The 14,502-nt window shown below is 49.3% G+C and overlaps 1 protein-coding gene across 1 annotated transcript in view; it reads right to left on the bottom strand.

Annotated features, from left to right (window-relative positions):
* The window catches only part of PCNX4 (pecanex 4), a 42,076-nt gene extending 31,773 nt beyond the window's left edge, over window positions 1-10,303 (bottom strand). The window contains exons 1-3 of the mRNA XM_060262494.1: window positions 10,215-10,303; window positions 3,751-4,479; window positions 1,616-1,795 (exon numbers count right to left, since the gene is read on the bottom strand). Coding sequence (XP_060118477.1) covers window positions 1,616-1,795; window positions 3,751-4,448 — 878 coding nt within the window. The 5' untranslated portion in view covers window positions 4,449-4,479; window positions 10,215-10,303. The remainder of the gene's footprint in view (window positions 1-1,615; window positions 1,796-3,750; window positions 4,480-10,214) is intronic.
* Window positions 10,304-14,502: the final 4,199 nt, after the last annotated feature.

Raw genomic sequence — 14,502 nt, 5'->3', positions numbered from 1 at the left:
TAGGAATTGGAAAAAAATATATGCATCTCACATGGAGGGCCTGGTCTATTACACCCTATTCCCTCCCACCGCAAGCAAGTCAGAGTGTCAGCATCTCTATTAGCAAGGACTTTCAGCAAGGTCTCCCAACCCGTGACAAGATGGCTTCCCTACAACATATGTTATGATGACATCATGGCTAATGACAGCTTCAGAGATTTACAGTGCTGTGAAAGGCATCATACTCAAGATCAGAGCTTTTTTTGTAGCAGGAATTCCTTTGTATATTAGGACACACACCCCTGATGTAGCCAATCCTCCAAGGTAGCAGGAGTTCCTGCTATAAGAAGAAGATATTGGATTTATATCCCACCCTCCACTCTGAAGAGTCTCAGAGCGGCTCACAATCTCCTTTACCCCTCCCCCCCCACAACAGACACCCTGTGAGGTAGATGAAGATATTGGATTTATATCCCGCCCTCCGCTCCAAAGAGTCTCAGAGCGGCTCACAATCTCCTTTACCTTTCCCCACCCACCCCCCCACAACAGACACCCTGTGAGGTAGATGATATTGGATTTATATCCCGCACTCCACTCCAAAGAGTCTCAGAGCGGCTCACAATCTCCCTTACCTCCCCCCTCCACAACAGACACCCTGTGAGGTAGATGAAGATATTGGATTTATATCCCGCCCTCCACTCCGAAGAGTCTCAGAGCGGCTCACAATCTCCTTTACCTTCCTCCCCCACAACAGACACCCTGTGAGGTAGATGAAGATACTGGATTTATATCCTGCCCTCCACTCTGAATTGTCTCAGAGCGGCTCACAATCTCCTTTATTTTCCTCCCCCACAACAGACACCCTGTGAGGTGGGTGGGGCTGGAGAGGGCTCTCACAGCAGCTGCCCTTTCAAGGACAGAGTCTCAGAGCAGCCTACAATCTCCTTTCCCTTCCTCCCCAACAACAGACACCCTGAGAGGTGGGTGGGGCTGAGAGGGTTCTCCCAGAAGCTGCCCTTTCAAGGACAACCTCTGCCAGAGCTATGGCTGACCCAAGGCCATTCCAGCAGGTGTAAGTGGAGGAGTGGGGAATCAAACCCGGTTCTCCCAGATAAGAGTCCGCACACTTAACCACTACACCAAAAAAGTCCTGCTCAAGATCTTCCTGTTGCTGGCCTACCAGAGGAACTGGTTGGCCACTGTGTGAGACAGGATGCTGAACTAGCTGGACCTTTGGTCTGATCCAGCAGGGCTCTTCTGATGTTCTAATGAAGGTCTTGGCCTCTCTGCCCTGTTGTTGTCCCTCCAGAGGAACTGGTTGGCCACAGTGTAAGATAGGATGCTGGACTAGATGGACCACTGTGCTGATCCAGCAGGGCTCTTCTGATGTTCTAATGAAGGCCTCAGTCGCTCTGCCCTGTTGTTGTTCCTCCAGCGGAACTGGTTGGTCACTGTGTGAGACAGGATGCTGGACTAGATGGACCACTGGACAGATCCAGCAAGACTCTTGCTATGTTTTTATGAAGTTTTGCAAACCATTTGGTGGGCTCCAAAAAACTATTAAAAAAAAGAAGAGGCAGGCCTGCATGTAGCTCTAAGGCTCCCCAATACCACACCACAAGCTACAAGAAGTTACCTGATGTCGCTGGACATGGGTGAGCCTCCAAGACCAAACTCCAACAGCTGTTCCATTCCCCAGAGGAAAAGCGCATCCAGAGGCGGCAGAACCCCCAGCATCCAGAAGACAGGCAAGAACAAAAACACAACGTGCAAAATCTGGTTCGCCAGCTTTAAACCAGGTACGTCAGCAGTGAACCTGGATGGAAATGGGCAAAGGTATCAGTTGCGGGACTGAAGGAAGGGCTCTCAGTGTTCACAGCTCTCTATGTCCCGCCATGCGACCTTACAGGGATAATTTCCATTTTCTTGACGAAACACAAGTGCAGGAATGATCACAGATGATAACTGAGGTGAGAAGAGTGAGGATTTTTTACACAATGCTTGATTTTCTCAGAATGTTCTTAGCACGATTCAAGGGCTGGAACACTTTCCCTATGAAGAAAGGCTAAACCGCTTGGGGCTCTTTAGCTTGCAGAAACGTCGACTGAGGGGCAGGCCCATAGCCACAGGGGGCCCGGGGAGCCCCTCCATCAAATCCCCTCCTTTGACTAGTATGGCTCTCACAGCCCCCACTCCCCTCCGCACCTCCCCCTCCCTCCCCACCTCCTCCTGGGGCCCTTTCCAGCCCCCCCCCCACACACGATCATGGGGAGGCTGGCCTTCCAGCACTTTATGGAGCTTTAGCGCTAGGGTGGTGGCAAAAGGAAGCACCAGCAAGCCCTGCAAAAGCGCTTGTCTCCGCTGCTTCCTTCCCACTTCCGTCCAATGAGCAGGGAGCAGAGGCGGCGGGCACTTTTCCAGCAGCGGAGGCGGTGGGCCCTTTTGCTGGGCTTGCTGGTGCTTCCTTTCGTGCTAAAGCTCTGGAGAGTGCTGGAAGGCCGGCAGAGCAACGGGGAGATGGGGGCTGCGAGAGAGGGGGGCTTCTCAATCTGAAATTTGATTCCCTGGACCCCCCCACCGAAAATTTTCTGGCTACGGGCCTGCTGAGGGGTGACATGATCAAGGTTTACAAGATTGTGCACGGGGTGGAGAAGGTAGAGAAAGAAGTCCTTTTCTCCCTTTCTCACAAGATGAGAAATCGTGGGCACTCCATGAAATTGCTGAGCAGTCAGGTTAGAACAGTTAAAAGGAAGTCCTTCTTCACCCAAAGGGTGATTCACATGTGGCATTCACTGCCACAGGAGGTGGTGGAGGCTACAAGCATAGCCAGCTTCAAGAGGGGATTGGATCAACATGAGGAGCAGAGGTCCATCAGTGGCTATTAGCCACAGAGTACTGATGGAACTCTGTCTGGGGCAGTTATGCTCTTTATTCTTGGTGCTTGGGGGACAACAGTGGGACAGCTTCTATGATATTGCATATCTCAATGAGTTAGGTGAATTAAAAATAATTATCCATGAACTGGATAATTATTTATAATTCACTTGACTCATTGAGATACACAGTATCATAATAGATGGTTGTTTATGGTCTGTTTGACTGATTTTAATTGGTAAACATGCAGCAGAATGTGTTTATACACACACAGCCAGGAGACAACATCAGGGGAAGGCTTCAGTCATTCAGCCCTTTCTTGGTCCTCCAGAGGAACTGGATGGCCACTGTGTGAGAGAAGATGCTGGACTAGATGGACCACTGGTCTGACCCAGCAGGGCTCTTCTGATGTTCTTACAAAGGCCTCAACCTCTATGCCAGGAGTGGCCAAACTGTGGCTCTTTCACACACATTGTGAGGGTCTCAAAGCTCCCACCGCCCTGTTGGCTGGCTTGGAAAAATATATTTAAAGATAAAATTGTTTTCTTTCCACCTCTCCCACCCCCACCCATTTTCTTTCCTTCCTTCCTTCCAGCTTTCAAACATCTGACGTTTATTCTATGTGGCTCTTATGTTAAGCAAGTTTGGGCAAGTTTGGGCACCCCTTGCTGTTGGCCCTCCAGAGGAACTGGTTGGCCACTGTGTAAGACAGGACGTTGGACTAGATGGACCACTGGTCTGATCCAGCAGGGCTCTTCTGATGTTCTTACATAAATGAAAACATACTAAAAACAAATTTTAAAAGTGCAAGTGTCACTGGAAGTGCTGTTACCTAACATGGACTCCAAAGATAGGCATCTATTCATTTTTCACGTAGACAACATGTAACCTTTTTACCTGTCAGTGAGATCGACTGCGACGAAGACCAAAATGTAGAAAGGTCTCATGAGAGCCGTAATTTCGTATGTGTCCAGCACTTGGAAAACAGCAGTCTCTGCAGGAGTGCTGACGATTAAGGAGTACTCCCCTACGCAAACCGTCAGCCACCCAAACACGAAGAGTGTAATGGAAGCGCCGACGTTACCGCCGTACAGCGAGGTGAGCCTGTTTGGTAGCAAGTACCAAGTTCCTAATGCGCACAGCACCCCGGCGAGAACCGAGTGACTGATGACGTTGGTGACGTATTTCTTCCCTGGAATAAGGAACTTCACAGTTTCTGGACCCGCGCAGCTCGTAAACTCCCACAGGTCTTCATCCGTGAGGTTGTTGTGCATCGGCACTCTTTGCGCTGATACCCTCCTCCGTCTCACCTCTAAAGCCATGCCCTGGATGACAGCGGCGGCAGCTAGCATGAGTCCTCCGGAAAGCGCGGCTGTGCCGTAGTCTTGCAGAACGCCTAACTGGTAGAGAACCGTCCCCACTCCTCCCAGCACCCATGGCGTCAGGAACAGAACAATCTGGTTCACAAAGACGTAAGACGGTGCGCTCTGCCCCAACTTCAACCGAGGGCCACCCAAAGCAGTCTGCGTAAACCGCCTCAAGACGAAATCTCGTTTGTGGTAATCCAGCAGGGGTACATCGGGGCCCATTCTCATCTGCCCGGATTTTGAATGGAACTCATCCTCTCTGTTAACAAAAGCAAGAGAAGTGGAGGAGGGGCATTACAGTATTATTTTATTTTATTTATTTATTTAGTATATTTCTATTCCTCCCATTCCCCGTAGGGCTCAGGGCAGAGGACAACATAAAGCAAAACAATAAAAACATTTTAGGAACAGACAGCTCAGCAGCACTCAGCAAATTTACAGATCATCACAGTATTGCCAAACCCGGCCGTCTCACATCAGGAAAAGATGTTATCCCATAAAGATGGCACAGTTCCCATGCAGGGCTGCGCGCGTTGCTACTTGATGACCACTGGCGGCAGCTTAGTGCCATAACCTCATCCCCATCATTGCTGAGCAGTCAGCTTAAAATGGATAAAAGGAGGTACTTCTTCACCCAAAGAGTGATTAACGTGTGGAATTCACTGCCACAGGAGGTGGTGGTGGCTACAAGCATAGCCAGCTTCAAGAGGGGTTAGATAAAAATATGGAGCAGAGGTACAGCAGTGGTTATTAGCCACAGTGTGTGTGTATATATGTGTGTGTGTGTGTGTGTGTGTGTGTATATATATATATATATATATATATATATATATATATATATATATATATATATATATATATATAATTTTTTTTGGCCACTGTGTGATACAGAGTGTTGGACTGTATGGGCCATTGGCCTGATCCAACATGGCTTCTCTTATGTTCTTATGTGACACAGAGTATTGGACTGGATGGGCCACTGGCCTGATCCAACATGGCTTCTCTTATGTTCTTATGTGACACAGAGTGTTGGACTGGATGGGCCATTGGCCTGATCCAACATGGCTTATCTTATGTTCTTATGTGACACAGAGTGTTGGACTGGATGGGCCATTGGCCTGATCCAACATGGCTTATCTTATGTTCTTATGTGACACAGAGTGTTGGACTGGATGGGCCATTGGCCTGATCCAACATGGCTTCTCTTATGTTCTTATATGACACAGAGTGCTGGACTGGATGGGCCACTGGCCTGATCCAACATGGCTTCTCTTATGTGACACAGAGTGTTGGACTGGATGGGCCATTGGCCTGATCCAACATGGCTTCTCTTATGTTCTTATGTGACACAGGGTGTTGGACTGGATGGCCATTGGCCTGATCCAACATGGCTTCTCTTATGTTCTTACGGCACATATTATTCCATTTTATAGCACAGATGCCAATGCCAACAGGAGAGGCCAAGAAATAGACGACCGCATCCTCAACTAGAAGCCTAGCTGAACAGCTCCGTTTTACAGGCCCTACGAAGGCTAAAGCCAGGTAGGGCCCGGATCTCTGTAGGGAGCTGATTCCACCAGGTCGGGGCCAGGACTGAAAAAGCCCTGCCCCTAGTTGAGGCAGGGTGGGCGTCTCTTGGGCCGGAGACGGCCAACAGATGTTGGAAGGCCGAACGTAATGACCTCCCGGGCATATATGGGAGGAGACGGTCCCACATATATTACGGTCCCGCACATATTATCCCACACAGAAGCACATATTTTGGTTGACAATAAAGGGGTGCTGCTTGAACAGTATGAAACCGTACCCCGTTCTAAGCTTCAGTCTGTCTTCAGGGTGTTCGTGATTGCACAGTTCCCATGTAGGGCTGCATACACACATTGCTACTTGATGACCACTGGTGACAGTTAAGTGCCATAACCCCATCCTTAAAATAATTTTAGGCATATGTAGCCATCCCGCTTTAAGCCTGAGGAGACAAGTCAGGATAGAAATGTTTCAAATAAAACAAACTCCTAAAGAGTTCTCACAGACTCTTGCCTATTAGAAGTATTGGTTGGGCAAACATAAAAAGGTAAAGGTAGTCCCCTGTGCAAGCACGGAGTCATTAAAGACCCATAGGGTGACGTCACATCACTTTTTACAGGGTGGTTTGCCATGGCCTTCCCCAGTCATCTACAATTTACCCCCAGGATGCTGGGGACTCATTTTAGTGACCTTGGAAGATGGAAGGTTGAGTCAACCTGGAGCAGGCTGCCTGAAAACCCAGCTTCCACCAGGATCGAACTCAGATTACGAGCAGAGCTTGGACTGCAGCTGACCACTCTGCACTACGGGGCTCAACTGGGCAAACACAGGCCTTGACAATTTGCTTTCGTTTTCAAAGTTGCAAAACGTGTACGAGTTTTACATTCTTGGCTCCGCTCTCAGTTCCATCCTCCAAGAAGCGAGAACTTTGAACAGACGGAGAGATGCCCAGAAAAATATCTGAACAAGTTAATCGAATGGTTTATATACATATGAACGATGAATGGATGACATATTTCTATGGGGAATTTCTTCTAAGCCCAGAGGAGTACTCAGCTCATAACCGTCAGAAGTGACAAATGGGAAGGTTCACGTAAGTGGGCTTATATAAGATAGCCATATCCAAAACATCCCTGAATCTTTCATTTGGGGCTTGTGTGAGACTTTAATCTTTATGAAAGTGCTTTGATGAGAATCTCAGAACATGCATTTAAACTTTTTGGATAAGGCTTTTCAACCCCACAGATGATAAACTAAATCTGAGCGTGGCTCCATAAGCCAATAAGAGGCAGGGTCATATTCTCAGGGAGCCAGTTTGGTGCAGTGGTTAAGTGCGCGGACTCTTATCTGGGAGAACCGGGTTTGATTCCCCACTCCTCCACTTGCACCTGCTGGAATGGCCTTGGGTCAGCCATAGCTCTGGCAGAGGTTGTCCTTGAAAGGGCAGCTGCTGGGAGAGCTCTCTCAGCCCCACCCACCTCACAGGGTGTCTGTTGTGGGGGGGGGGGAAGTAAAGGAGATTGTGAGCCGCTCTGAGACTCTTCGGAGTGGAGGGCGGGATATAAATCCAATATCTTCATTTACCTCACAGGGTGTCTGTTGTAGGTAAAGAAGATAAAGGAGATTGTGAGCTGCTCTGAGACTCTGATTCAGAGAGAAGGGCGGGGTTATAAATCTGCAGACTTCTTCTTCTTATCATATTCTTGATTGACAACTAGCAAGGTATATGTACGGCTTGTTTTCTCACTATTAGTTGCTACACACCAACCACCCTCAAGGATTTGATTGGTTCTTGGTGGGCAGCCAGAATGTACATTCCTTTACTTGTTATAAGCATGCACAATTCTACATATTGGAGATGACATTTTTGTATGCTTTGCTCTAAGATTTGTGCATGATATTAAGGTTTAGTAAACAGATCTAGTTTGCAGCATTTGCGTTTCTCTCTGCCTCTCTCTGGTCAGCCCCATCCATCCCAAAGACTACCCTGGGTGGGTTCTGGGATTCCAGACACAGGCCTGGTCACTAGAATTCCACAACAGTTTGTAAAGCCAATTTTGCGCACTGCAATGCTATTACCTGTGCAGGAAAGCCCCCTTGAATAGTTCAGTTTTGTATAATTGTGAAAAGCCAGCAGACTGGAGTGCTTCCCTGACTTCTTCTGGTAGGCCGTTCCCCAAGGTGGGAGCCACAGCAGAGAAAATTTAGTGGTTAATGCATTCCTTTGGAACAGGCAAAGAGACCTTTTGTTTCCATTGTAAAAGGAATGTTTCCCTTCTAGGACTTCCCCCCTCCCAGACATTGCACAACTCTGCCCCACCCGCTTCATCCCCAACATTTCTCAAGCCTGGTTTTATCCAGGACTTTTTTTTTGTAGAATTTTGTAGCAATTGCTGAGCAGTCAGGTTAGAACTGATAAAAGGAAGTACTTCTTCACCCAAAGGGTGAAGTGGAATTTACTGCCACAAGAGGTGGCGGCTGCAAGCATAGCCAGCTCCAAGAGGGTAAGCATATGGAGCAAAGGTCCATCAGTAGCTATAAGGCACAGCGTATTGTTGGAACTCTGTCTGGGGCAAAGATGCTCTGTATTCTGGGTGCTTGGGGGGGCACAGTGGGAGGGCTTCCAGTCCCACTGGTGGACCTCCTGATGGCACTTGGCTTTTGGGTTTTTTGGCCACTGTGTGACACAGAGTGTTGGACTGGATGGGCCACTGGCCTGATCCAACATGGCTTCTCTTATGTTCTTAGAAGAGAGCTGCTTTATAGCATTTTCCCTCCTCCGAAGGTCACATTCCAAATCTGCTATCCCCAAGCCCTCAAAAAAGCAGTGCAAAGCAAATAATAATCAATTAAGAAGCCGGCTGATGGCCATAAGGCACAGAAGCCTTATAGGAAATCTGCCCAAGCTCTGTGAATCATACGCCTCTATCACAAAACTGCCTTGTAACCAATGCTCCCTCTAAACTGTGGAGTCTTGTGAGCAAAAATTCTACTTCATGAGCTACTGGCATTAAAGTTGTGAGCCATTGCATAAATTAGTTTGCTCTGGGGCCATTTTTCCTGAGCTGAGACAAATATGTGTGAGCGGGAAGCTAAAAAACTGTGAGCTAGCTCACACTAACTCAGCTTAGAGGGAACACTGCTTGTAACCTGGTGTGGAGAGACTTAATAATAGTATTGTCTACTCTGTGAGAAACAATGGATTAAAGTTCAAAACTACTGATCTGACACAGTAAAAAAAGCTGTGTGACACCTAAGAAATTTATTACGGCACCTCGTTCCACACAACTTCCTAAAAGCACTTAGTGGGAACTAGGAAAGGTGACACCAGACTTCACAGGGCCTGCGTGAACCAGGTTGGAGACCCCTATTCTAACGCAACAAGCAGCCAGAAAATGCATAGCTTTCCACCTTGATCACCAGCACAAAAACATGTATTTTATTTAGGTAATTTATATTCTGCCCTTTCCCAAAACGGGCTCAGGGCGGACCACAACATTCTAAAAACAGTATAAAACAATTAGGGTTTGTAGAATCTTTCGGGCTCAAGTGCCGTGTTCTACTGGAGAAAGTTTTTCTTCCAGACGTTTCGTTCTCAGCTGCGGAGAACATCCTCAGTGGCGTTGCAGCGTGGATGTGCAGTGCACGGCTCAAGTGCCGTGTTCTACTGGAGAAAGTTTTTCTTCCAGACGTTTCGTTCTCAGCTGCGGAGAACATCCTCAGTGGCATTGCAGTGCGGATGTTCTCCGCAGCTGAGAACGAAACGTCTGGAAGAAAAACTTTCTCCAGTAGAACATGGCACTTGAGCCCGAAAGATTCTACAAACCCTAATGATGTTACCAGCCGTGAAAACCTGAAATCTTTGATAGTATAAAACAAATTAAAACCAAATCAATAAGAACAATACAATTTGATAAGTCACAATAAGTTATAAACAGCGGCTCAGTTGGGCACATGTTATATAAACTGAGAGTCTAAAACAGCAGATAGGATAAAATTAATGTTACAGCAGAGATGGTACCATAGCATACGGCCAGCCGATGGAATAGGACGACCGCTGCCTCAACCAAAGGCCTGGCGGAATAGCTCCGTTTTGCAGGCCCTAAAGAAAGGTAACTATTCAGTAACGGCCTGGATCTCTAGAGGGAGCTGATTCCACAAGGCCGGGGCCAAGGCCAAAAAGGCCCTTGCTCTTGCTGAGGCAAGTCGGGCCAAGGATGGTCAGCAGATGTTGTGTGCCAGATCGTAGTGATCTCTGGGGCACATATGGGGAGATGCGGTCCCACAGATAAACTGTAGCAGATGTTAAGAGGTAACTTCATGCACGTTAAGTACAGCATGCACCCAACAATTTGCTGTTCACTGTGATGACTATCCTCCACAAACAGGCCTATCGCTGGAATTATTACCTCTGACCATGGAAGCTCTACTAAACACAGCACAACTACATATAAGCAGCCAACATACCTGATTAAATGCCAAAGGAGAGAAGCTGTAACAACCCAGAGAGGCTGAAGTCTGCTCAGAATAACCTTTCAACATCCCATCAGCCTAAAATAAAAGTAATTATGTTTTTATACAAAGAACAGGAGGAGACAAGGAGGTGAGAATAACCACTTTCATTGGCCATTAATCACTTGGCAACTGCAGAAACAAAACACAGAAACGCACAGTGTGTGTGTGTGTACACACATACTTTTTTTTTTTTGTCTTCAAGTTGTAACTATTATATGGCAAATTGGTGGGTTTTTTAAGGCAAGCGAGGAACAGAGATTCTTTGGCATTGCCTGGCTCTAGGCGTGATGACTCTGGACTCCCAACTTTGTTCTTCTGGAACTCCCTGATGCTCTCCCATCCAAATGCTAACCCAGGCCAACTGTGCTAAGCTTCCCAAATCTGACAAGATCAGGCTAGCCTTGGTTGTCCAGGTCAGGGTACAAACAGATATAGCAGGGGTGGCCAACGGTAGCTCTCCAAATGTTTTTTTTGCCTACAACTCCCATCAGCCCCAGCCGTTGGCCATGCTGGCTGGGGCTGATGGGAGTTGTAGGCAAAAAAAACATCTGGAGAGCTACCGTTGGCCACCCCTGAGATATAGTATAAACAGATACCGTAGATACAGGGTATAATATAGATTGCTACAAATACATGAGATAATGATTGCTAATAACCTGGCAACTTAAAGCGAAGGTACAGCTGCTTGCTGCCTATTCTATAAACACAGGGCTTTTTTTGTGGTGCTACAGTGGTACTGAGTATCACCACCTTTTGAGGAGGAAGCTCTCCCAAGGTCTAACGGGACAATTGGTGGAAACTGATGCAGCTTTATATATAACAACACTTTTCCTTTTTATCAACCCCTCCCACAAAACCCTGTACATAGACGCACACGTAAACCCACACACAGAGAGAATCCATTGACAACTGAAGAAACAAACTCAAGTCTCTATCTCGTCCAGGAGTGGCCAAACTGCGGCTCGGGAGACGCATGTAGCTCTTCCACACGTACGGTGTGGCTCTTGAAGCCCCCACCGCCCCGCTGGCTGGGTTGGAGAATGCATTTAAAGTTGGCTTCTTTCCCCCTCTCCCTCCCAGCCTCATCTATTTGCCTGCCTGTCTTCCAGCTCTCAAACATTGGACATTCATGTCTTGCGGCTCTCAAACATCTGACGTTTATTTTTATTTATTTATGATTTATATCCCGCCCTTCCCACGAAGTGGCTCAGGGCGGCTCACAACAGAAAGTCAAACATAAAATTAAACTAACATTTAAATATATAAGCATTTAAAACATTTAAAACATTAGAAACATTAAACATTACAACAGTATGTATAAGAGGAGTCTGGTAAAGCTACATTTAGTTTCTCATATCATTTAGGTGTAGGCTAGCCGGAAGAGGGTCGTCTTACAGGCCCTGCGGAACTGAACAAGGTCCCGCAGGGCCCTCACCTCCTCCGGCAGCTGATTCCACCATGTAGGGGCCATAACAGAGAAGGCCCTGTCCCTAGTAGATTTTAGGCGGGCTTCTTTTGGCCCAGGGATGGCGAGAATGTGCGGCTCTCACATTAAGCAGGTCTGACCACCCCGATCTTGTCTATATCAGAATAAAGTTTGAGTCCCGTAGCCCCTTTAAGGCCACAAAACAATGAGCCGTTGAGTTAGAACGGATAAAAGGAAGCACTTCTTCACCCAAAGGGTGATGAACACATGGAATTCACTACCACAGGAGAAGGTGGCAGCTACAAGCATAGACAGCTTCAAGAGGGGATTGGCTAAACTGAGCCTGTTAGGGGAGGGCGGGATATATATGCAATAAAATAAAAATAAACATATGGAGCAGAGGTCCATCAGTGGCTACTAGCCACAGGGTACGGATAGAACTCTCTGTCTGGGGCAGCGATGCTCTGTATTCTTGGTGCTTGAGGGGGCAACAGTGGAAGGGATTCTAGTGTCCTAGTCCCACTAGTGGACCTCCTGACGGCACCTGGTTTTCAAAGATTTCAGGTTTTCACGGCTGGTAACATCATTAGGGTTTGTAGAATCTTTCGGGATCAAGTGCCGTGTTCTACTGGAGAAAGTTTTCCTTCCAGACGTTTCGTTCTCAGCTGCGGAGAACATCCTCAGTGGCGTTGCAGCCGGAGCAGGCGCTCAGCCAAGCAATGCACAGCAGCCAAGAAGGTCTGAGCGCCTGCTCCGGCTGCAACGCCACTGAGGATGTTCTCCGCAGCTGAGAACGAAACGTCTGGAAGGAAAACTTTCTCCAGTAGAACACGGCACTTGATCCCGAAAGATTCTACAAACCCTAATGGCACCCGGTTTATTTGGCCACTGTGTGACACAGAGTGTTGGACTGGGTGGACTACTGGCCTGATCCAGCAAGGCTTCTTTTATGTTATGCCCATCAGTGGCTATTAGCCACAAGGTATAGATGGAACTCTCTGTCTGGGGCAGTGATGCTCTGTATTCTGGGTGCTTGGGGGGGGCACAGTGGGAGGGCTTCTGGTGTCCTGGCCTCACTGATGGACCTCCTGATGGCACCTGGTTTATTTGGCCACTGTGTGACACAGAGTGTTGGACTGGATAGACCATTGGCCTGATCCAAGATGGCTTCTCTTATGTTCTTATGTTCAATGAGATGTCACAGGAGAAAGTTGCTTTGGTCTCCTGTTCACCTAACATACAGACTAATAAATATTGCCTCTGGAGTTGCCAACTTCCAGGCGAGGGCTGGAGATCTCCTGGAATCTCAACTTGTCTCCAGGTTACAGAGATCAATTCCTTCGGAGAAAATGGCTGCCTCAGAACGTGGGTTCAGTTAGGGATGCCAGCCCCCAGGTGGGGCCTGGAGATCTCCCTCCTTTTACAACTGATCTCCAGCTGTCAGAGATCAGCTGCTCTGGAGAAAATGGCTGCTTGGAAGGGTGAGCTCTAGGGCATTGGACCATGCTGAGGCCCCGCCCCTCCCCAAACCCCACCCTCTCCAGGCTCCACCCCGAAAGTCTCCAGGTATTTTCCAACATAGACCTGGCAACCCAAACTCCTAGGCATCCCCCAACCGAGAGCAGGCAACCCTACCTTCGATCTGCAACCTCTGCTCTACCCACCCACGCAGGCAGCCGCAGCCTAACCTCTGAGCTTTGGCAGAGTGCAAGCGAGCCATGCAAGCCCCCAAATGCGTTGCAATGTGTGCACACGCAGGCACACCCACACGCTCTGCTCCGGTTTCTAAGGGGGGTGTCAACGAAGGCCAGCAACAAGCGGTCAACCTCCCAAGGGCAGGGCTGGGAGCTGACCCTACCTTCGATCTGCAACCTCTGCTCTACCCATCCACGCAGGCAGCCGGCATGTAGCCTCTGAGCGTTCACCGAGTGCAAACGAGCCATGCAACCCTCCCCCCCCCCCCCAGATTCGTTGCCATATGTGCACACGCAGGCACACCACACGCTCTGCTCGGGTTTCCACAGGGAGCGTCCACAAAGGGCGGCAACAAGCGGCCAACCTCTCAAGGGCAGGGAGGGCTGGGCTCGATCTGCGACCTCTGCTCTACCCACCCACCCAGCCACGCAGGCAGCTCCAGCGTCACCTCTGAGCGTTCGCAGAGTGCCAACGAGCCATGCAACCCGCCGCGTTTGTTGCAATATGCGCACACCCGCGCACCGACACGCTCTGCTCCGGTTTCCGCGGGGAGCGTCCCCGAAGGCCGGCAGCAAGCGGCCACCCTCGCAAGGGCCCGGCTGGGCTCCGCAGCACCACCTCCCTCCGCCCCCGCCCGGTCCCTTTGCAGGCTGCGGAAGCGAGAGCAGCGGCGGGCCCTCGAGGGGAGCAGCCGAGGAGAAGCGGCGTCTCCAGGCCGGCGAGCAGCCCCTTGCAGCCGCCATTGCCCTTTGCGGGGAGAGAGAAGAAGCCCCTCGCTGCAGAGGGAGCAGCCTTACCCCGCCGGGCCTGCTCGCCGCTCTTTCCCCTGCAGGAGCCCCGGAAGGTTTCTTCCCTCCCGGAGAAGGAGGCGGCCAGGCTGGGAAATGGCGGCCTCCTCGGGGGCAGCAGGCAGCGCTCCGCACTCCAAGGCGCCTGGCTGGGTCTTTCTGGGCGCCTGGAATTGGCGGGGAAACGGGGTTGCCAATCCCCAGGTGGGGGCAGGGGATCCCCCGGTTTGGAGGCCCTCCCCCGCTTCAGTGTCGTCAGAAAGCAGGGGGGAGGGAGGGAAATGTCTGCCGGGCACTCCATTATTCCCTATGGAGATTTATCCCCATAGAA

The sequence above is a fragment of the Heteronotia binoei genome, chromosome 21 (genome assembly GCF_032191835.1).
Source record: "Heteronotia binoei isolate CCM8104 ecotype False Entrance Well chromosome 21, APGP_CSIRO_Hbin_v1, whole genome shotgun sequence".
Taxonomy (NCBI): domain Eukaryota; kingdom Metazoa; phylum Chordata; class Lepidosauria; order Squamata; family Gekkonidae; genus Heteronotia; species Heteronotia binoei.
The sequence above is the reverse complement of the archived record's forward strand: the minus strand, read 5'-3'. Positions and strand labels throughout refer to the sequence as shown.